General features: G+C 37.1%; 1 protein-coding gene across 5 annotated transcripts in view; it reads left to right on the top strand.

Moving 5' to 3' along the window:
* ARID4B (AT-rich interaction domain 4B) overlaps positions 1-24505 on the top strand; it is a 142354-nt gene that overhangs the window by 36187 nt on the left and 81662 nt on the right. For all 5 annotated transcript variants that reach the window (XR_013332009.1, XM_077751722.1, XM_077751724.1 and 2 more), the window contains exon 3: positions 23190-23300. Coding sequence is in view for 4 of the 5 variants with exons in the window: in XM_077751722.1 (XP_077607848.1) it covers positions 23190-23300 (111 nt within the window). In the remaining variant the exon portion in view is untranslated. The remainder of the gene's footprint in view (positions 1-23189; positions 23301-24505) is intronic.

Here is a 24505-nt window from a genome sequence, read left to right as displayed (position 1 = left end):
GACTTCGGCTCAGGTCATGATCTCACAGCTTGTGAGTTCCAGCCCTGTGCTGGGCGATACACTGACAGCTTGCACCCTGGAGCCCACTTTGGATTCTCTGTCTCCCCCTTTCTCTCTGCCCTTCCCTGGCTTGTGCTCTGACTCTCAAAAATAAATAAAAAAACACTAAAGAAATTTTACAAAATAGTAGTTCATTTCACTCTGATATGTTCTGTTCCTTTCTACCTCATATTTGAAATGCTGGTCAGGACCCATCAAATTATATTCACAGTCCATCAGTTGATCATGACTCAGTTTGAAAAATACTGAGAGAGTCCTGATGTACCACTGAGTACCCTCAGAGTAATAACTGTCATCTTTTGCCAGACTTCTCAAGTTTTCAGTAATTTTTTATTCTAGTGTAAAATTTTAATTTCTGATCATTTTGTTTATAGGGATAAAATTAATTTACCCATATTGATTGTGTATCCTGGATCTTGCTAAAACCTCTTACTTGTTCCTGTAGGTTTTTTGTAGATTACTTTGGATTTTCAGTATAGCTTGATCATGTCACCTGCCACTAAAGTTTTTCTTCTTCCAATCCAAATGCCTTTTGTTTTACTTTCTTGATTTCATTGGATGTAATCTCGAGAACAATGTCAAATAGAGTTGGTGAGATGGACAACTCTGTCTTGTTATTTTCTTTTCTTTTTTAGATTTTATTTTTAAGTAATTCCTGCACCTAATGTAGGGCTTAAACTTAAAACCCTGAGATCAGTAGTTGCATGCTCTACTGGCTGAGCCAGCCAGATGCCACTGTCTTGTTCTTTTAAAAAAAAAAAAAAAAAAGTTTATTTTTGAAAGAGAGACAGTGCAGAGTGCAAGCAGGGGGAGACACAGAATCCAAAACAGCTCCAGGATCTGGGCTGTCAGCACAGAGTCTGACTCGGTGCTCGAACCTAGAACTCAATAACTGTGAGATCATGACTTGAGCCAAAGTCCGACGTTTAACCAACTAAGCTACCCAGGTGCCCCTTCCCTTGTTTTGTTCTTAATCTTAGGGGAAGGCACTCGGTCTCTCACTATTTAAGTATGATGTTAGTTGCAGTTTTTTCATAGTTGCCGCCGTACTGAGGAAATTTCCTTTTGTGACTCATTTGCTGAGAAATTTTCTCTGTAATAGATTTTGGATTTTGTCAAATGCATTTTCTCTATTGAGGTGATCATATGTTTTTTCTCTTAAGAATTTGTATGCTTAATTATTTTGAGTGATTTCTGAATTTTAAACCATCCTCCCTTTTTAGAATAAACCTCACTTGATCATGATATATTATCTTTTCAATGTATTGTTGGATTCTGTTTGCTAAAAACATTTCTGCTGATGAGAGATAATCTGGTTTTCTCATAATGTCATTGTATATCAGGAAAACGCTGGCCTTGTAGAATGAATTGGGAAGGATTCTATCCTCTTCAATTTTTTTGGAAGAGTTTGTATTGAGTTGATATTATCTATTCTTTAAATGTTTCGTAGACTTCACCAGTAAAGCTATTAGGGCCTCAAGTTTTCATTGTGGAAAGGTTTTAAACTACGGATTCAGTTTTTAAAACAGGTAGACATCTATTCCTGTTATTTCTTGTTGAGTGTGTTTTTATAATTTGTCTGTCAAGAGATTTGTCCATTTTATCTGAGTTACTGAACTTACTGGCATGGAATTGTTCATAGTGCTCCCTTATTTTCCTTTAAGTGTTTGTAGAATCTGTAGTGATGTCCCCTCCTTCATTCCTGATCATGATAATTTGCATGCATTTCTGTCCATGATCATTTGGCTAGGTTAGCAATTTTATTGATCTCAACAAGTCAGATTTTAATTTCATTGATTTTCTCTATTTTTCTGTTTTCTATTTCACCAATATTTATATTGATTTTCATTATTTCTTGTCTTCTACTTCAAGTTTAATTTGTTCTTTTTTTCCTACTGAAGGTGGAAGTTCAGGTCATTGATCTGAGCTCTTTCTTTTTTTGGTACAGGTGTTTAGTGCTCTAAACTTATGCCTAAATACTTCTTTAGCAACATCACACACATTCTGATGTACTCTATTTTTATTTTCATTCTGTTTGAAATACTTTCTAATTTACTACTTTTGATTTCTTTTTTCACCCATGGGTTATGTTGACATGTGTTACTTGGTTCCCAAGTATTTGTAGACTTTCCAGAGATCTGTCATTGAGTGCTAAATTAAATCCATTATAGTCATATTTTGTATAACTTAAATGCTTTCACATTTATTGAGATTTGATTTATGGCCCGGAATATGTTCTGTCTTGATAAATGTTCTGTGTGTAATAGATGTAAAGCAGGTGAAGGTGGTTGATAGCATTATTTACTTGTGTTTGGCATTTGCTGAATTTCTTGGATCTCTAGGTTTATAATTTTCATTTAGTTTAGAAACAATTTGGCCATTATTTCTTCAAAATAATTTTTTATTCCCCCCTTTTTTTAACTGGGGACTCCAATTACATATATATTATTAGGCTATTGGAAGTTGTGTCTCAGTTCTTTGATTTTCTTTTCATTTTTTACATGTGCTTTTTTTTTTTCTTTCTGCTTTATTTTGAATTGTTTCTGTTACCTTGTCAAGTTCATGAATCTTTTCCTTACCTACTGTATTTTTCATCTCAGACATCATATTTTTTGTATCTAGAAGTTTGATTTGAGTCTTTAAAAAATATTTTCCATGGAGGCTCCTGGATGATTCTGTAGGTTAAATGTCTGACTTCAGCTCAGGTCATGATCTCACAGTCCATGGGTTTGAGCCCTGCTTTGGGATCTGTTCTGACAGCTCAGAGCCTGGAGCCTATTTCGAATTCTGTCTTCTTCTCTCTCCCAAAAATAAACATTAAAAAATTTTTTTAAAGTATTTTCCATGTCTCTATTTGACTTTTTGGATGTATGGAATACACGTGTAAGTGTCTTTAAGTGCAGATTCTAATATCTGTGGCAGTTATGGGTCAGTTTCTTTTTTTAAAAATTTTTTTAAATGTTTTATTTATTTCTGAGAGAGAGAGAGAGACAGTGTGAGCAGGGGAGGTTCATAGAGAGAGAGGGAGACACAGAATCCAAAACAGGCTCCAGGCTCTGAGCTGGCAGTCAGCACATTGCTTGGCGTGGGGCCTGAACCCACGAACCATGAGATCATGACCTGAGCCGAAGTCAGATGCTTAACTGACTGAGCCACTCAGGTGCCCCTATGGATCAGTTTCGAGTGATTAATTATTGTTGTTGTGGTTCTTGTTTTCTTGCTTCTTTGCATGCTTGATAATCTTTGAATGAATGGCAGACATTATGAATTTTGCCATGTTGGGTGCTGGATGTTTTTGTAGTTCTGTAAATCTTCTTAAGGTTTTTCTTTGGATGTAGGTAAATACTTGCAAACAGTATGATCTTGAGTTTTGCTTTTAAATTTGTTAGGCAGGTCAGGAGCAGTACACAGAAATGGCTAATTATTCTCCCCTCTTTAAGACCAGATTTTTCTGGGTGCACTATCCATAAATTAATGAGCTTTCTAATCTAGCTGGCAAGAACAAGCACATTTTTGATCCTGTGTGAACACCAGGCAGTGTTTCCTCTAATTTTTTCTGATGGTTCTTCCCTTGGTCTTGGTTGTGTAGTAGTTTCCTCACATGCATGTGAAGACTTGAGGAAGACCTTTTACACATCTCCAGGGTTCTCTTTCTGGGTAGCTTTCTCCTCTCTGATAGTCTCTTCTATGACTTCTAGCCACCTTGGGCTCCTTTAGACCCATCTCTCTGTTTCTTCAGTGCAGGGAGTCTTACGGCTTTTGCCTCAGTTCCCTCTTCCTGTGCCGTGACCTGATAACTGTCAAGGCAGTGAACTGGAGAAGTGATAGGGTTCACCTCATTTGTTTCCTGTCTCTTGTGGATCTCTGGCCTTCTTTGCCTGATGTCCAGTGGCTTGAAAACCATTGTTTAAAGTATTTTGTTTTTTTTATTTTTGGTATCAGGTTGGATAGTATATCCTGTTGCTTGTTACTCTTTCTTGGCTAAAACAGGCTACTAATAATTTCTTTAAGTGATAATATATTGCACATTAAAAACAAAATCAGTAAGTCAGGATTCCAGAAACACAGAAATAGTACACCAAAATTCATGCCTAGTGCCTGCTGAAGAACTGGTTAGTTAGCTATATTCATGGGATTAGACTGATAATACTTAAGTTTGTGAATTAGATCAAAGATCATTGTCATTAAGAATTTCATTCCTTTTATCAGTGTTGTTTATTCTTCTATTGTACCTTCTTTTATACTGTCCTCATTGAGACTGGGAACATTTTGGTGTCATACATGTTACTTTAGGATTTCATGCCATATGCGCAGTAGTATTACCTACCTCATAGGTAGACTACATGAGGTAATGAACATAGAATGCTTAGCACAGGTCCCGGCATATAAGTGAGCACAAATGTCAGCCATTAATATTAACACAAGTTTTTAAAAAATCTGACAAAAACTATAGTGCTTTTCAGTTTAGACTTTTCTGTGTTAAAATAAAACTCAAAATACTTTTAGCCACAAAGTGTGTTTATGAAATTAATATCTATAAATAATTGTAGTCATTTGATCACCATATAGATGATTTGTTAATAGATGATGTGTATTTTTAGATGATAATATTTGACTAGTTATTTTTACTTAATGATGCAGTATTAAAACATACATTTTCTGGAATCTTTGGGAAAAGTGAGTCACTTCTAGATACTAACTACAATTTTTACCTTTTTGTAATATCAAGCCTTAAAATTTTTTAATGGAAGTCTTATAAAGTGTCTTGGGATTTTATGTTTAAAAGGTTGCTTTAAACTAAACTTAACCTTTTTCTTAATGATAGTGACTGTATTATTGATAAACCTTAGTGCCCATTTAAATATGAGGTAGAAGATATGTTGTGTTCTCTGGTTAACCAAATACAATATTTTAATCTATGTGGAAGAAATATAATTACTTCTTTTTGATAACCGTGGAAATGACAAAAGGGCCAGTTATGCAGAAAATACTACATTTTTGCAAAGCTAAAATAAAAACTAAGTTGTAGTGAAAACATATCATTTAGAATTTAGTTTTTAGTTGAAATAATAGGTCATTGGGGCGTCTGGGTGGCTCAGTTGGTTGAGTGTCCAACTTTGGCTCCGGTGATGATCTCTGAGTTTGTGAGTTTGAGCCCCATGCTGGGCCCTGTGCAAACAGCTCAGAGCCTGGAAGCCTCCATCAGATTCTGTGTCTACCTTTGTCTCTGCTCATCCCCCACTTGCTTTCTTTCTCTCTTTCTCTCTGTCTGAAAATAACCATTAAAAATTAAAAAAAAAAAAAGAATTATTAGGTTTTGGTCATTTTATATTTTTACTTTATTTATTAAAAAACTTTTTTTAACATTTATTTTTTGAGAGACAGAGAGTATGTGGGAGGGGGCAGAGAGAAAGTCACAGAATCGGAAGCAGGCTTCAGGATCTGAGCTGTCAGCACAAAGCCCTACGCAGGGCACAAACTCACAGACTGCAAGATCATGACCTGAGCCAAAGTCAGACGCTTAACTGACTGAACTACCCAGGCTCCCTACTAATGTTAACATTTTAGTATATCCTTCCAGGTCTGTGTGTGTGTTTGTATTTTAACCGAATTTGTAGTAATAACTTTTATTCTTTTTAATATTTGTTAATATTGGCTCCTGAATGGGTAAATCAGTTTAATATATATTAGTTACAGATAGAGTTTTAAAGGATGATAGGTTGTTGTTACTTACTAGGCAGCATGCAATAACACTGTGTAGATATTTGGGTGTATGCTCCTTTCCTACCTCTAATTAGTTGTGTCCTTAAGAATCACTTAAAGTTCTGCCTCTGCTTGCTTTATTATGCCAATGAGTGATCATACTTTTCCTATTTACCTACAATATTTGTTTCTTTTTATAGAAATGAATGTGCTTTGCAAGATGTTGTATCAGTTTTATTATTTTATTAGAATGTTAAATAATATCTAAGGTAGTAAATATTTCCATATCTGGTTAAATCTGATAAGTGTGTGTCAAAGTATTCTTGTTTTTTCCTTTTCTTGCATTTTAATTAGGTAACCTTTATGAAAAAGCCTTTATGAAAAAATATATTTATCATACATATATATAAAGTCTCTGAAAATTTTGTCTTTAATTGCAGGGTTGTCAGAGACCTGCAGAAACATGTTTATAGCTTCCAGGTTAATTATTCCTATGAATTTAGTAATCTGCACCCATTGTCACAGTACCTTGGTTTACCTAGTTGTGCTTCCCAAATCTGACACACCCATGAAACTGATTTTTTGCATGAACTGAGTTTGCATGCTGTTGTCTCAGAGTCTACTAAACAGAAGGTTACCTTAGCTGATTGGATCCTATGAAGTAATCTGGAGCAGAATATTACCTTGTGTGAGTTAGAGGCAGCAGTGAGGGCTAAAAGCAACACCTTGGATTTAGTGGACCTAGTGAAAACTGAGGCTCTTGAGGATATAAGTAAGCCAAGTCCATCATAAACTGTTTTCACACAATATTACAATGTTAAGCACAAACCAAATAAATACTGAGTTAACTAGGACCCACTAAAGATCATTGTTAGCGCCATTATGTTTACACAGTGATTGTGTTTTTGATGATTTTAATAATTCTCTTAAGATATACCACTGAATTCTAGTATTCCAATGTTTGTGTTTATTTCATATTAGGTCTCCCTTCTCCTAAATCATGGTATATGTTCCTAGGCCCATATTTTACCCCAAATAGGAAAGTTTAAGGACAACTTTGTGACTGAAAACTATTTCATTATTAATAAGATTGGTACTAATATAATTAGTAATATATTAGTTTCTTTTCATTATGTATCTCTAATGTTTCTAGCATCTCTCCTTAGTCTAAATGATAGATTTTTTATTAAATATTACCTGACTGTCTTAGAATTGCTCACCACTGTTAAATAAATTCCTGGCTCCCGCTCACCCTGGGGCATGCTGTATAGAATTGCCCTGTTAAGCAGTGTGATGGCAGGTCATTACTGTGCAGTGTGTCCAGTCTGTGACTTTATTTTGAGCTCACATTTGAAACCACTTTTATTCATGTCTTAAAGTGTAAACTATTAGAAATTACTCAGAACTCTTTGTAACTGAGTTTGAACTATGGGAGGTCATGACCATTGTCTTTTAGAAGCTTTCCCAATATCTTTGAAGTAAATTTTGTATCTGCCAAATACCCTGGTTTTAGTGGTCCTCCCTTATTTGGGCCTGCCCAGCATGTGTTCTTCCTTCCTTTGGTAACAGCATGCCCTTGGTGGACGGTCAGTGTAGATGCCCTGTTCTTGACTGGCTGAGGACTGAGCATGTGATTCATATTAGGTTTACTGGCTATGTTTAAAAAAGAAAATGGGGACACCTGGATGGCTCAGTCAGTTAAATGTCTGACTCTTGATTTCGGCCCGTCATGATCTTGTGGTTCATGGGATTGAGCCCCACATCACACTCTGTGCTTACATCTCGGAGCCTGCTTGGGATTCTCTCTCACCCCCTCTCTTTCAGCCCCTCTCCTACTTGCTCTCTCGTTCTCTCTCAAAATAAACACTAAAAAAAATTTTTTTAGAAAGGTAAGAAAATGGAGGGGTGCTTGGGTGACTTGGGTGAGTGTCCAACTTAAAAAAATTTTTTTTAACATTTTAATTTATTTGCAAGAGAGAGAAAGCGAGCTCGTGTGAACGGGTTAGAGGCAGACAGAGATGGAGGCACAGTCTGAAATAGGCTCTAGGCTCTGAGCTGTCAGCACAGAGCCCAATGCAGGGCTCAAACTCAGGAATGGTGAGATCGTGACCTGTCCTGAAGTCAGATACTTAACAGATTGAGCCGCCTAGGCGCCTGGAGTGTCTGACTCTTGTTTTCACCACAGATCATGGCCTGACAGTTTGTGGGGTCATGCTGTCAGTGCAGAGCCTGCTTGGGATTCTCACTTGCCTTCTGTCTCTGCCCTTCCCCCACTTGCATGCTTTCTGTCTCTCAAAATAATTCTTTTAAAAAGTAAGAAAATGGAAATAAAATAATACTAAAATGTTTTATTAATGCATCAAGTAATAACATAAACATGTCAGATTTGATGGTATCATCAGTGTTTTTAACTGTGTTATATGATTGTCAAAGAGCTCATAATAGAAGAGGATGTGTTGGGAGTTCAGGTTTGGTAATTCATGGAGAGAACTCACAGCACTTCGCACACAGTCATTCTTAGGCTGTAATTTGTTACAACACAAGGATACATAATCAGCAAAGGAAAAGATGTTGGGGGGAAGTCTAGGAGAAATCAGGTGCAAGCTTCCAGAATCTTCTTCCAGTAGAATCACACAGGAGGCATGATCTTTTTTTTAATTATAAATAAATAAAGATTCTGTAGTTTTTGTGTGTTCATTGAATTGCCTTCATGCTACTTGCAATTTCTCATCTCACCTGGGTAATCAGTCCAGTAGATTATCTCTTCAACATTTTCTAGGGAAAAATGTGTTAGCAAGGGAAATGCAAGTATTTCAGGGCTTTATTGGCTTTTCTTTCCAGCTGGGCATGCTCCTGAAAGGAGATCTCACTGAAAAATTTTCATGACTGCAGTTGGGTCAGAGAATCCCAAGGAGGTAGAGTTTAATGGGTGGCAAGGTGGGCATGATCATCACAATAGATGGCAGTGCAGATTTGATCATGAAATTTTGAAAATGTTCTGATCCATATGGGATCTTAGGTTGATAAGCCATTTGGTTGATATAAAATTTTAAAACTCCAGGTCTGGTGATGAACAGTCTATTAGACTGTTAGAATGCCTTGAGGATTGTCTGTTTAGTTCTCAGAGCCTGTTGAAAGAAGGCAAGATCAGGTACCCTGGATCCCTGTATATAATGTGGCCCTTTCTACCTGCTTTCACTAATACTGTCTTTTGTTCATTTGCTTAAATAACTGTGCAGTGGGCAACAGTAAATACTCGGTTGTTAAAATGTGGCTGAAACTATTTGATACTGCCTCTCATGTAAGAGTAGTTTTTGGTGACTCAGAGGACAGCCAGTGTGACCTGGCAGTACGACTAGGTGCATATGCAGAGCCAGGAGATAGTTTTGACCTAAGTATGTTTCTCTACACCTGTCTTGAAATTATTTCTTGTGATCCTCAGTGAAGCGAGATCCTCAGCCACTAACACAATCCCCATTTAGTGTGGTAGGTAAGGATGGCCAAATAAAAACCAGTTGGTGCCATCATTAAAAACTTGAAGATGCCAAGATAGTGGTCGGGGAAAAAAACAAAAGTAAAACCCCAAAGGAAAACAACAAAAAGAAGAAAAAAAAACCCTAAAATATGCACACAAGAAAATACGGCTTTAAAAAAGTCTCACATTACTGTCTTTATTATCACCGTTTATCTTCTGTTGTAGACTGATAGCCATGGAGGAGATATATCAGAAAGTCCTTTCTAGTTTTAGTGATATTAAAAATTGAGATTCCATAGGAGACAAGGACCATGTATTGTAATTGATTTCATTCTTCAAAATTAATGNTTTGTACCCTGCAACTTGGCTGAATTCTTGGATCAGTTCTAGTAGGCTTCTGGTCGAGTGTGAAATTAATGTTTTTCTAGAGCCAGTTCCAAAGTCTAACTTTGTATTAAAATATAATATATGTGCTGTGGTTAACCAGAATTCAGATAAGTTACTCAAGAAGTATTTAGTGAGAAAAGAATAGTTAGTAGATTATTAGACAAGGCATTTATTTTTTCATAGAATGAAATCTTATTCTCAGTGTAATCTTTCAAAATTGTGAATCAAATTACATTTGAGTTTCCTGGGATTTTAGTTTGAGGGTTTTGGCAGTGCCCCCCCGCCCAATCCAATCATACTAGTACTAGCTGGAATATACAACATTAGATATGTCTGTCCAGTTAGTCATCTCCATGTCATAGGCCTATATTGTGACAATTTAGCTTAAAATTTTAAACTGGATTGGCTTAATATTTGTATAGATGTGATCAAAGTCTTAACTAACCCAGGACATTATGGATGTTCAGTAACTGTTTATAGAATTGTAGTTACATTTTATATTATTTCTAATTTTAATAAGTTTTTGATGGGTTTTAGTTAAGACTGTTTTGATTATAGGTAATAGAAACCATCTCGGATTATCAAAGTCAGAAAAGGGGATTTATTTTAAGGCTATATCTTACCCAAGAACAGAAAGTCCACAGTCAGATTTCAGGAGGAATTTAACTTGGGAGGTGGAAAGCTAGCAGAAACTAGCCATTCTCTTAGTCCATCGGAGGACACACAGTCTCTTATGTGTCCCTTTTTTCTCTGTTCGCCTGTTTTGTTCTTCTTCTTTATTTCTCACTACTCTCTTTGCAGTTTGACCAGGCTTCTCAGCTTCTCTCTACACATGCCAGAAAATGACTATAGGCTATATTATTTTGCTCTGCCTACAAATTGATTAGCATTTCAGCTTTAAATTCCTGTGAGAGAGAACCTGGTCTGCCCAGTTTAGATCAGGTGTCTGGCTACCAGTCTAATCAACTTGTTGGCAAAGCATATTGCCAGAACATATCTCTTTGTTAGGAGAAATAACCTAATAGTTGATGCTTATCAACTCCACTTGACAAATGTGAAGCTAGGCTCGGAGAAGTCAAATAATCAGCGTCAAAGTTCACATACCTAGCAAGTTACAGACCTGGAGTTTGAACCAGATACTCTGATTCCAGAGCTCATGCTTTTGACCTTTCAGTATAAGGTAATTCTCAGTATAAGGTATTTTTGAAATAGAAATAATTTTTACCTTAAGGGAAATCTCATTTAGCTGGCCTTAACTAATATCTAACTTCTTTGGTTCAGTAAATGTTTCCCGAATTCCTCCTGTTTGTAGGTGCAGTTTAGGACCAGGGCATCTAGAGATGAGTAAGAGGCTATATTCTGTTCTAAGTTGAGCAATCTAGGAGAGACAGCAGATACAAATCATTAAAATATAATGTGACATGGGGGTGCCTGGCTGGCTCAGTTGGTAGAGCATAAAACTCTTGATCTCAGGGACATGAGTTTAAGACCCATATTGAGTGTGAAGTGTACTTAAAATAAATTTTTTTTTAAAAAGTAGTGTGAAATGTTCACCTTTACAGAATGTTTCTATCTGTTTGGGACAAGCAAAGCTAGTTTATAATATAATAATGAGTATTGTAACATTGGTTACTAAAGGAGTTAATACAATTAAGTGTTCTGAAATTAGAATGAATTCTAGGGCTTAGAATGTGTATTACATATTATGTGGGTCAATTTTTTTTGGTCACTAGACAGGTAATGGGCAGGTTTTCAAGCGATCAAAATTAGTTTCCTTTTGATGGCTTCTTTCAAGGTTATATTCTTGAGAATGTAAATCAAGATAAAACTTGGTTGCTGGGCCAGACAGCCATCAAGTGAGAAAAAATAATTATACCCCTGTTACTGGTATAAGGGTCAAATGCAGGTTGCCCAGAACCTAGAGCTCTGTGAGAGGTCCAGTCATCTGAAGGAAATATACTTAGGTGGAGTTCTAAGGGACTCCTTAGAAAGGTTAGTAGTGCAAAGCTGGGTCTTGCTCATGGGCCATGGAATAGGAGCAGGGTCTGAGCAGGTTGTAGAATAGGACTGTACTGTTAGATGTCTGAGGTGTTGGTCTCTGGTTTCCCACCTATTTAAAAGGAGAGTTGGGCACCTGGGTGGCTCAGTTGGTTAAGTGTCTGACTTAGGCTCAGGTCATGATCTTACGGTTCATGAGTTCTAGCCCCGTTCTGGGCTCTGTGCTGACAGCTCAGAGCCTGGAGCCTGCTTCAGATTCTCTCTCTCTCTCTCTCTCTCTCTCTCTCTGCTCCTCCCCTACTCTCTCTCTCTCTCTCAAAACTAAATAAACGTAAAAAATTTAAAAGAAAAGGAGAAAATCATTGTTAGGTTGAACCATAAAAAATTGCCGCTATTTGAGCATTTTTGATCTATAAAACAGCAGTTTCATATGGTTTAATGTTTGCTGAGTACTTATCCAGGACTTGTCAGTCCCTCCCATACTCTAAATAATACTACTTAATTTAAAACTCGCAAGCACCCTACAAGAGAAATCTCCCCTATCTACAGAGAGGAAACCAAAGATTAAAATGTTGAGGTGACATACTTCAAGACAGAAAGTTACTTAGTAAGTGAATAGCAATCTCTCTGACTCACAAGCCAGAGAATTTTGAAATTTTCAGGAGTCTTAATCAGTACATTGAGTGGTACAACCACTCTGAAATCATATACCAAATAGGGGATGGCTTTTATCAGGAGAGCTAGTGAACCGAGTCCCAAACCCCAAGTCCACAGGATTTGCTTCCTCCTTGTTCTCTCTGCTTCTGGTCTCTACCATTTATCTCCTTGTTGTCCTTTATTTCATCTATTTCTTTCCACTCCTTCCCTACATCTGTTTCCCTCTTTCTGCAGTCACGAAGAAATAAGTTACATAAAGGCTCGTGCAGCACAGGTAAGACTATGATTAGCAGAATCACATTTAAAATATGGAAGAACATTGAAGCTTTATTAAGTGAAAAATGAAAATATACAATGGGGGTGCCTGGGTGGCTCAGTTAGTTAAGCATCAAACTCTTAATTTCGGCTTAGGTCATGATCTCACACAGTTCAGGAGATGGAGCCCCAACCGCGTCAGGCTCTGCACTGACAGTGTGGAGTCGCTTGGGATTCTCTCTCCCTCTCTCTCTCTGCCTCTCCCTCGCTCGCTCGCTCTAAATAAATAAATAAACTTAAAAAAGAACTTAGAGTGAAGTTAGAGTAGTTGATCAAACGATCTGTCATCTATCTCTGGTTATTTTACTGGGGGAAATGTCTGGAATGGTATTCTGATAGTCATCTCTGAGAAGACAAACGCTTCTGCTAATCGGAGTTTTCTATTATTATTTTTTATTGATAATAAAACAAAAATGTAATATTGTTTTCAGGTCATCTTTAAAAATGTGGTTAACTAGGACTTTCAATGATTTTTATTTTTTTTCTAATCAAGCAGACGCTTAGAAAATATTCTGTAGATGCGTTCCTAGTGACTTAATCTTGTGACATTTCAAAATGTCCTATTGCCTTTTAATTTATGCCAAAGTAGATATAACTAACATACCCAGATAGACCATAAACCATAACAATGCCAGTTTATAGTTTCTCTTTGCAATACTGATTTTTGAACTGACTGCATCATAGGCTCTTCTAGTTTCTAGATCATTAAAGTTTAAATATTATAAATAAGCATGCTATGTTCTGAGAGTGGCATTATACTAAAGCAGATGCATTTATGGTTGAGTAAGGTTTTGATTTCGCTAGCGAGATAACAAATAAGATTAAACCTCTTCTGAGAGCAACATAAATCAGCTACTTTTGTATTATATGAGGAAAATGCCTGTGCTGTTTTTGGGTCATAGAATAATGTCTTAAATATACAGTAGACACTTAATAAATGTCCTTCCTATATTCCTGTCTTACCTCTTTTCTGATGATGAATAGTATAGTCTGAATGTCTGTTTTGAGCTTTGAAAATTTCCAGAAATATACAGACACCCTTCTGTCAGTATCTGTGAATATGCAAGTATCTCTCTGGTACTAGTTGATGTGGGTCTGAAATTTACTTACAAGTAATTTGTGGTTCCATCCTCTAAAGCAACTTAATTTTTAGGAAGATATTGGGAAATATAGGTGGCATCCAGAGTTTTTGTGTTTGAGGTAAAGATTGATTATTTTTTTAATATCCAAAAACATTTACAATCCAGTAAAAAGACCAAAAACAAGCAAAAAAAACAACAAAAAGAACACCAATGAGCAATTCATAGAAGAAATATACAAATAGACAAATGCCCAAAGAATATATGAGTATATTAAAAAATAATTTATTTTAAAAGAATTATAATTAAAATTCTTTTATAATTAAAAGAATTTGAACTTATAATACAAATAATTTCTATAATCTTTGTATATGTATACATACGTATGTACCTGTTATTATTATCTTCAGACTTTTTGAGAGCAAGCTGCAGATGTGATGTCCTATCACCCCTAAACACTCCAGTGTGTAATTCCCAACAAAAAGGCTGCTTTTGTACCTGCCCTTTATCCAGCCCTCGAAATCAGGAAGTCAGCATTGGTATATAATACTGCCATCCTATCCACATATCCCTTTAAAATTTTGCCAACTCTCCTAAGAATACCTCTTTTTCCTTTCTGGTCCATGCTTTATCCAAAAATTCATGTTGCATTGACTGTTCTATCTCTTCAGACCACTCCAGTCTAAAACTGTATCCTAGTTTTCCCTACATTTCATGTTCTTTAATGTTTTAAAGAATACAGGAATAGGAATTCTGTATGTAGGATGACTTCTTCAACCTGGGTCTAATTTTTTGCACTGTTGAATGAGTATGCCCCACAGAAAGTTGCTCTTTTATTTTCATTGTATTTCTCCATTCCACCACTGATAATTGAGTCATAGTCCAGAACCATACCAATATGCTGTTCATCAGACCTCCACTCACCATCTTAGCACCGGGAGACAACACTATGAATTCATGATCTTTATGATGGCTGCCAAAAGATGATTCTTTACTTATATCATTCCTGCTACATTTATTAACATTGTACTATAAGGAAGAGCTTTCCCTTTTCCGCATTTATTTATTTATTCATCATTCCTTCACTTGTCAGTATGGACTCCTGGATGCCATTCTTCATGAGTAGGTTGTAATTTGTTATTAAGTTTTTCAACTGCAGTATGATTAACTTACAGTGGAATATGCACATCTTAAGTCAGTCAGTTTTGACATACACATACATGCCTAACAGGGATAACCAGTATTTATCGTGATGCTCAGTTTCCCACATTTGGCCAGCAGAATCTCCTTCAGTTGGCTTCTGTGTCTCTCTCAAATGTCTGCCGTCATTCATTGAACACTTCCTTACTTTCTGGCACAAGATGTTTCAGATCCTTCATGTACTTACCCTGCCCAACTTTGAAGTTAGCCATTTCTCCAAAGATCCCTGGTTTCTTTTTTTTTTTTAAAGTTTATATATTTTGATACGCACACGCGTGCGCGCACACGTACACACACACACACACACACACACACACACGCACGTCAGGGAGGGGCAGAGAGAGAGGAAGAGAGAGAATCCCAAGGAAGTTCCACGCTGTCAGCACAGAGCTTGAAATGGAGCTTGAACTCACGAACCATGAGATCAGGACCCGAGCTGAAATCAAGAGTTGGACACTCAACCTACTGAGTTACCCAGGAGCCCTCCCTGGTTTATTTTAATGTAGGATGGGACTTAGAAGTCAAGAGATAGGCCATTGTCATGTTTTTTGTTACTGGGCTGTCAGATGTTCTTGTACCTTCTTGGTTGACAGGAAAATATATGGACGTATACGCACACACACAACACAAATACATACATGCATATACACATATACATCTGTAACTACACATATATGCATATACGTATATATATACATTTGTAACTACTACTTCATTTTCCTATGTGTGTATATCATGCAACTATGAGTTCATATCCCTAATTCCAGGCCAATGCCTTAGACATATTTACTTTATGTTAGAGAGAGAGCAGGGGAGAGGGGCATGGGGGGGGAGAGAGAGAGAGAGAGAGAGAGAGAGAGAGAGAATCTTACGCAGTCTCCTTGCTCACCCCGACATGGGATCATGACCTGAGCCAAAACAAAGGGTCAGATGTTCAACCTACTGAGCCACCCAGGTGCCCCTACCTCAGACTTCTTTATAGCTCCTTACTCCTCCCTTCCTTTTAAATTTCTTTGGCAGTGAGAAACATGGCCCCACTATCCTCAGTATATTTACTCATTTGATCACTCAGTTTACTTATTTGGTGAATGTAACAGATTTAATTATGCTGCTCATTTCCTCAGTCTCTGCTCAGCTCCCACCATGTCCTTAGCCACTGTGTCGGCCTGTGCTTTCCATGTGGCTCCCTCAGCCTCCTCCTCATTACCATGGATACTCAGCACCAGTCCCCTCTCTCTGTGCCTACCCAGCCCTTACCCCTCACTAACACATGTCCTTAGTACCACATGCAAAGAAAAAGAGGAAATGGTCCCAGAGAAGATTTTAGATTAAGCAGTTTTATTTCTTCAGTGTACTTGTTTTTGGTATGTCTTAAAAAATTGTGCATTTTAATTTTTAAATGACATACCCTTTGGTATATAGGCATATATTTTTCATTCATTCATCTATTGGAATTATCTCCGCTATTTTAATACATCTTTGAGATTGTCATGTACACAAGGTCGTTTTCCTAGATTTCTTGTTACACTGTGTTTAAGTACAGTATATTTACTTACTGAGGGTTTTAGCATCAAATTTAATACTCTTCTGATTCTCCTGTGCCTGCATTGGCACTGCCAAAACCGGGTTTGAATACTTACCCTTCTAAAGAAACCCTCAGTAAAATGTTATCAGGCATGTTTTGCTTTTTTAAAAATAGATCTTGAATAACTGAGTATTTCCTAGGCAGTGTTAACATTAGTCAGCCATTTGGAGAATTGATTCAACTATTGTCTTTCTAAAGCTTACTTCAAATATTTGGTGTACTGCAGCCCAAGGCACATTAGAAATTACTGTTGATTCCTTTGGGCACTTGTATGTTTCACTGGCATTTTGGCTTCTTAAAGGATTATTATCCACCAATAGCTAATTTAAAAATCGCTTACGCTTTTTAGTGTTCCCTTGGAATTCAGTGGTTTTTAGGTGCCAGTTAGGGCATTTGGTAGATTGACTAGAAAAATAATTGTTTAAGCAAGGCTGGATGACTGTGAGGTAGCTGTTGCCTTGACAACTAGAAAAACTGTTCTGTTTGCTAAACAAAGGGATGGTAATTTAGTAGTTTAATTTCCTTTTTGGCATGGAGGTGCCACATAATAACAATTTAGTTTAGCCTCTGAGATGGTCCATATTATTGACCGAAATCAGAAAAGTAGAGGAAAAAGAGAAGGTAATAGTTTTTTTCTGGTTTTACAACATGTATATCTAACAGGGGCAGTGTTGGTGCACGGAATCTTAGTTAACTTCCCGACATAATTCTTTGTATATCCCTGTGGACTAAAGTACAGTAGTCTAGAGTAAGCATATAGTCCCGGTGGTCTTTCCGCCACACTAAAGGGGTTGAGTTGTACTTTGCAGTGGAGCATCCCCACAGACACTTTAACCTCTGTTGCTACTACAGTTCACAGGATTACTTTATTTCTGAATTGAATAAGAAGGACAGTATTTAAATGTATTTATTTATTTTTGAGAGAGAGAGAGCAAGCGAGTGAGAGCGCTTGCTCATGGGGAAGGGGGCAGAGGAAATCTTAAGCAGGCACCAATCCTAGTGCAGAACCCTACTCAGGGCTCGATCTCAGCCTGAGTAGTCATGAGATCATGACCTGAGCTGAAATGAGGAGTTGCCCACTTACCCAACAGCTACCCAGGTGCCTCAGGGAGATGATATTTAAACTCTTCTTCCCTTACCTCTTCCATACACACACACACACACACACACACACACACACACACACACACACACACACACACACAGTTAAGCTGGCATCTGTTTGTTTCTGTGGGATCTCTTTTGTATAGGACTTAAAAAAATTTTTTTAATGCAGCTTTCCCCCAAATTATTAAGTAATACTGACAGTGTTTATTTGGCACCAGATGCTGAGCCCTGTTCTAAGCACTTTACATGTAGCATTTCAGTTCTTCTCTCTGTGAGACAGTCACTCTTCTATCCTCAGGTACAGAGGTTCTAGCCCAAGGCCACCTCCCTACTAAGTGGTAGGTTTGAATATAAGCATCTGATTCAGTGCTCTTGAGGTGCCTGGGTGGCTCATTTGGTTTAGTGTCCAATTCTTAATTTCAGCTCAGGTCTTGATCTTATGGTCGTGAGTTCATGCTGGGCATGGAACCTATTTAAAAAACAAAAAAGCCTGTGCTCTTAATTACTATAATGAACTGAGTCTCGTTAATATACTCATTGTAAATACATTAGAGGGTACAGAAAAGTATTAATAAGAAAGGTAAAAGTAATCCATAATCTCAATCACAACAGATTAGACTTTTTTATAGTTATTTATTTATTTATTTTTAAATTTTTATTAGAGAGAGAGAGAGCGTGAGCAGGGGAGGATCAGAGAGAGAGGGAGATACAGAATCTGAAACAGGCTCCAGGCTCTGAGCTAGCTGTCAGCACAGAGCCTGATGCGGGGCTCGAACCCACGAACCGTGAGATCATGACTTGATCTGAAGTCAGATGCTTAACCGACTGAGGCACCAGGTGCCCCTAGAATTTTTTTTTAAGGTTATAATACAGTTTATTGTTCTGATGAAATGATGTAATACCGGGTTTCTTTCAAAATAATAATTGTTTGGAAGGAATGGGTAGGAGTGTAGATGAGACAAAATTGCATTGATAATTGTGGGAGCCAGAGTATGAGCGTATGGGGGATTTATTATAGTCCTATGTTTTGTATGTGTTTGAAATGTACCTTACTATACGTTTTATTTTTTTATATTTATTTATTTTGGGAAAAAGCAAGTGCAAGTGAGCAAGGGAGGGGCAGAGAGAGAGGGAGAGAGAATGCCAAGCAGGCTCCACACTGCTGGCACAGAGCCAAATGCACAGCTCAATCCCATGAACTGTGAGAACATGACCTGAGCCAAAATCAAGAGGCAGTCACTCAACCAACCAGGTTGAGCCACCCAGGCACCCCTTCTTTTGTTACTATACATTTAAATAGCAAAGAATAGGGGTGCCTGGGTGGTTCAGTCGGTTGAGCGACTGACTCTTGATTTCGGCTCAGGTCATGATCCTAGGGTTGTGGGATTGAGCCCTGGGTCAGTGAGGAGCGTGTTGGGGATTTTGTCTCTCTCCCTCTGCCCCTCCCCCACTTGTTTACTTGCTTTCTCTCAAAAAAAAAAAAAACCCCAACAGAATACATGCCATTGTAACAGTTTTTAAAAATAGGAAGACTTATTTTGAATGAAAGATTTTCATATACATACTCCTACATTCCATTCTCCTTTAAAAAAATTTTTTTATGTTTAGTTTTGAGAGAGAGAGAGGGACAGAACACCAGTGAGGGAAGGGCAGAGAGAGAGGGGTAGACACAGAATCTGAAGCAGGCTCCAGACTCTGAGCTGTCAGTGCAGAGCTTGAACTCACAAGCTATGAGATCATGACCTGAGCCAAAGTCAGACGCAAATTGACTGAGCCACCCAAGTGTCCTTCCAATCCCTTTTTTAATTCCTCTTAACCGTTATTCCTGTCTTTATTATGTATGTTTTTTCTGTATGTTCAGTGAAAATATCTTTGATTATTTTTGCATTTCTAGAAATAGAGTAATATTTTAAAGATGTATACATATTGCCAGAATATCTTGTGGTATTTTCTCATTAGATTTAGTACTGAAAAATTATATTCTGAGGAGTGTTGGCCTTCGTTGGAAAGGTGAGGAAAATGGTGTAACTTTTCCATTTGCACTGACTTATGATGAGCAATCATTAAAAATGAGGTTTTCTTCTAGCATTTTAAAAAGAAAAACACAGGAGGGGGTGCCAAATCTGAATGTACATTGGTTTAATGATTTGTTTGCTCACCTTGAGTGTTTTGTCATAGTAATTGTTAATAGCTAAATACTTGAGGTATTACAATTGAGTGCTTTCTAATATTGACCATGATTTCCTAATACAGAATCTGGAGCTTAGAGAGAGGTATGGTAGCCTACAGAAACTCATGGTTAATGTAAGAAATCGACCTGGGGTTAGGACCGTATCTTTCTGCTTTGAAAGCCTGTGCTAGTCTGCTTTATATGTATACAAAGCTAAACGTGTAGGTAGATTATGGATTTCATTTGTGATTCTGTAGAAATTCTCATTCATATTTTGGTTAGCATAGTTTCAGTTCTAGATGATTATTCAGTTCTAGATAATTATGTGTCTTAAAAGTATCCCGTTCTATCTCTGTAACCCCAATGCTTTGAGATAGACTTGTTAGAGGTATACAGAATTCAAATTCTCTCTCTCTTTTTTTTTAATGTTTTATTTCTGAGAGAGAGAGAGAGAGAGAGAGAGAGTGAGACAGCAGGAGCAGGGGAGGGTCAGAGAGAGAGGGAAATACAGAATCTGAAACAGGCTCCGGGCTCTGAGCTGGCAGTCAGCACAGAGCCCGACGCGGGGCTCGAACCCACAAACCATGAGACATTGACCTGAGCCGAAGTCAGATGCTTAACTGACTGAGCCACCCAGGTGCCCCTCAAGTACTTTTCTAATAGACATTTTCTTTATATGTTTTGCTAATTCCTTTTCTTGTGTTCTAGATTACTATCTTTAAGATAATTTGCTTCCACAATATTTGAGGTAATTATTACTCTTTTCTGTCTGCATAGATTTTTATGTTGGTAAGGATATGAAATGGTTTTGATCTGGGGGGAAAATCTCTTTCAAATTTAAGTTGAATAAATCTCAATAAACATCTTTAAAGCTGCTTATCATTGGGAGTGTTGCTAGGGTTTGATATGAATATTAAGGAAAACAATATGTAAATGGTTTGTATACTAGTAGTCTAAGTATATTATTATTCTATTCCCTTTTTTGTTTAGAATCTCTATAATAAAAATATCTAAAAAGCTTATCACATCTTAAAACTTTGTTTCTGAGTAGGCACAAATGTGCAACTTTTAGTCGATTTCTTGTTTTTTTCCCTACGTTTCACAATTTATCGTTCCTCATCAGTTTTCTTTTTAACTATACTGTTAGTCTATGAAAATAAATTTACTAACTAATAAGGCAGGATGTGTTAATGGGAGAGGTTTGCAAGTTGTGGAGAGTCATGAGCCTACAGTAGTAAAAAGACAGGCTCACCATTTCCTTTTCTAGCAATATCATACAGTTATCAGTTGAACCACAAAGTGAATTGATGTCTTTCTGAAACTTACTTAACATTTCTGGGTGAAGTGTTGTGAATCTGTTTCATATTCTTGCCATCTAAAAAGCCAGTAGCTTGTCTGGAATTTAACCAAGGTTTTGACCATGAAAAAATGGTATTTTCAGAGATCATGATCTGCCTTAGAAAACTAGAAAAATACATTTATTAACTTTAGGTTCAAGAGGAGTACAGAGTTATCAAGTTGTAGGCAATGATATCAACAAATTTAAAAAGTAGAATTTCAGAAATTATCTTTCTGTAAGGGTATATACTCTTACGGCATAAATGAATTGAAATATGGGCATTTTCCTAGGTAGTTTTTTTTTTTTTACCTTTTTAAAACAAGTTTTTATTTATTTATTTATTTATTTTGAGAGAGAGAGAGAGAGTGAGTGAGGAAGGGGCAGGTGTAGAGAATCGCAAGCAGGCTCCACACTGTCAGTGCGCAGCCCGAGGCAGGGCTGGAACTCACGAATCATGAGATCATGACTTGAGCTGAAACCAAGAGTCAGGAGCTTAACAGACTGAGCCACCCAGGTGCCCCTAGAATAAATATCTTTTTTTTTTTTTTAAATCACTCTCATGTGTGTTACCCACAACTATTGTAATGAGTTTAAGATCCAAATCAAATTTACATTTTCATCATTCACTACTATATTAACAGCATTTTCTACCTATGTTCTATGGAATTTCTGCAGAATGTTAATAGATGTTAATAAGAAAAAAAAAGATTTCTTTGGACAAATAGATTAGGAAACGATGAGGCAGAGTAGGGATTCATTCAATAAACTGATTTTCCCAAATTCTCTCCTCCTTCTTTTGTTGATGGAGCATCTCAGGGCATAAGTATTTCTTGTAAAACGCTTTGGGAAAAGTTACTTACATAATCTTTGTTTGATCGTGAAATTGGTTAATGGAAGCAAAATGTCTTAGAATTTTAGATCTTACACCAAAAAGTATCTGATTGTAAAAAGTCAGAGCAGCTAGATTAGGAGTATTAAAAACTAAATCACACAAACAGACTAAAACTAAATCCTAAGTGTGGAAATTGTAAATTTTAACATAGAAGTGTAAATAAACAGTGAACCCATGGCAGAGTATTTAAGACTTCCCAGATTAGATTTCTTCATATAGTTTTTTTCTCCAGTACTTTGCTTTTGTTTTTGTTTTTTAATTTTTTAAATGTTTTTATTATTGAGAGACACAGCATGAGCATGGGAGGGGCAGAGAGAGGGGGAGACACAGAATTTGAAGGAGGCTCCAGGCTCTGAGCTGTCAGCACAGAGCCCAAAGTGGGTCTTGAACTCACCAAGCATGAGACCATGACCTTAGCTGAAGTTGGATGCGTAACAAATTGAGCCACCCAGGAGCCCCTCCAGTAAAAATTTGAATACATGTAATTCCTCCCACTCTCTTTGTGTTAATTATTCTACCTTAGAATTCTCTAGATAGGGATATGACAAAGCTGTTTTGAATCTGGATGACTAAGATACAGCCTAAATATTAAAATAAATTTTCTCAAACTTTGAGACTTTCAAGGATCTGCCTTTTCTTTAGGTGGTTATATAGTAAATGAACATTTGAATGAATGGGTAGATAGAAGGGTGGATGGAATGATAAACTTGTGATTAACCTGATTTTCATATCATGGACTATATGCATTTTATGTACAGCAAAAGATGCGTTTTTATTTTATATGATATATATATTTATTAAAAACATTTTTAATGTTTATTCGTTTTTGAGAGACAGAGACAGAGTGTGAGTGGAGGAGGGTCAGAAAGAGAGGGAGACACAGGATCTGAGGCAGGTTCCAGGCTCTGAGCTGTCAGCACAGAGCCTGACGTGGGGCTGGAACTCATAAACCATGAGATCATGACCTGGAGCTGAAGTTGGACGTTTAACTGACTGAGCCACCCAAGCGCCACATATGATACACATTTAAATGGGTTTTTTGATACATAGATTTTACTTATTTTTAAGGTAAAGTATTTTACAAATGGTTCTTATTAACACATTATTACCTTCAGTAATCACAACTTTTATAGCTGTAACAGGATGAGATCTGCCATTCGGAGGTCTAATTGTGCCAGAGAATTAGAGCTTAAATCTAATTATATTTGTTTGCATTTTTTAGGCCCTTGATGAGCCTCCCTATCTAACAGTGGGCACTGATGTGAGTGCTAAATACAGAGGAGCCTTTTGTGAAGCCAAGATCAAGACAGCAAAAAGACTTGTCAAAGTCAAGGTATGGTATATGTAGATTTTATCAATTATACAATCAGTATTTGATATTTAAACTTTTTTTTTTTAACTTATTTCTAAGAGAGAGAGAGAGAGAGAGAGAGAGAGAGCATGAGCAGGGGAGGGTCAGAGAGAGAGGGAGATACAGACTCTGAAACAGGCTCCAGGCTCTGAGCTGGCAGTCAGCACAGAGCCCGACGTGGGGCTCAAACCCATGAACCGTGAGATCATGACCTAAGTGAAAGTTGGACTCTTAACCGACTAAGCCACCCAGGCGCCCCTGATATTTAAACTTTAAAAAAAAAAATTTTTTTTAATGTTTTATTTATTTTTAGGAGAGAGAGAGAGAGACAGCGTGAGCAGGGAAGGGTCAGAGAGAGAGGGAGTCACAGACTGAAACAGGCTCCAGGCTCTGAGCTGGCAGTCAGCACAGAGCCTGACACAGGGCTCGAACCCACGAACTGCGAGATCATGACCTAAGCAAAGTCGGACGCTTAACTGACTAAGCCACCCAGGTGCCCCTGATATTTAAACTTTTATCTGGGAAGTTTTTTTCCCAAGTGTATTTAAGACTTTTTTTTCCCCCTACAAGGTTACTTTAGTTTCTATGTAATGGTTGTCGCATACCCGAAAACAGAACATTATTTGAGATTTCAAAGTATTCTAATTGGAATGAAATTAGGTTCTTACAAATTGGTATTTTGAATGCTATTTCACTATAGACTTGGTACTACTTTTGTGTTGTTAACCTTTTAGAGCTGGAAAGGACTGAGAAGTCATGTAGTTCAATTCTTAATTTTACACCTTTCCTTCCCATTTTAGTCATCAAAATTAAATGTGATTTATAATTGATGATGTTTTGGGTAATAGTAAAATAAGGTAGATCTAGTTGATTTCCTTATCTTGTACCTTTCTTAAGTGCTTGTGTTTTGTCTCAGATAATGCAGAAATGTAATTGTTTACATTTTGGTAAATTATCAGTGTTGAAAAATATAGCACAGGTAAAATATTTGAAGGTAGATATTTATTCATTTGTCAGTTATTTACTAAGTGGTAATCTGTTAGATGGGAAGGAGGATGGGGATATGAGGGTGACCTGATCTTTGTCCTCAATGGATTTATGTAGTTGAGATGAGCAGATACTCTGTAAAACACTGGTTTGAATATCCCAGTTATTAAACAGGTCACAGAGGTGTTGTATGTCCAGTG

Source organism: Crocuta crocuta, unplaced genomic scaffold, assembly GCF_008692635.1.
Source record: "Crocuta crocuta isolate KB4526 unplaced genomic scaffold, BGI_CrCroc_1.0 scaffold59-1, whole genome shotgun sequence".
Lineage (NCBI taxonomy): Eukaryota > Metazoa > Chordata > Mammalia > Carnivora > Hyaenidae > Crocuta > Crocuta crocuta.
Note: the sequence above shows the minus strand (reverse complement) of the source record. Positions and strands in the feature narration are given on the sequence as shown.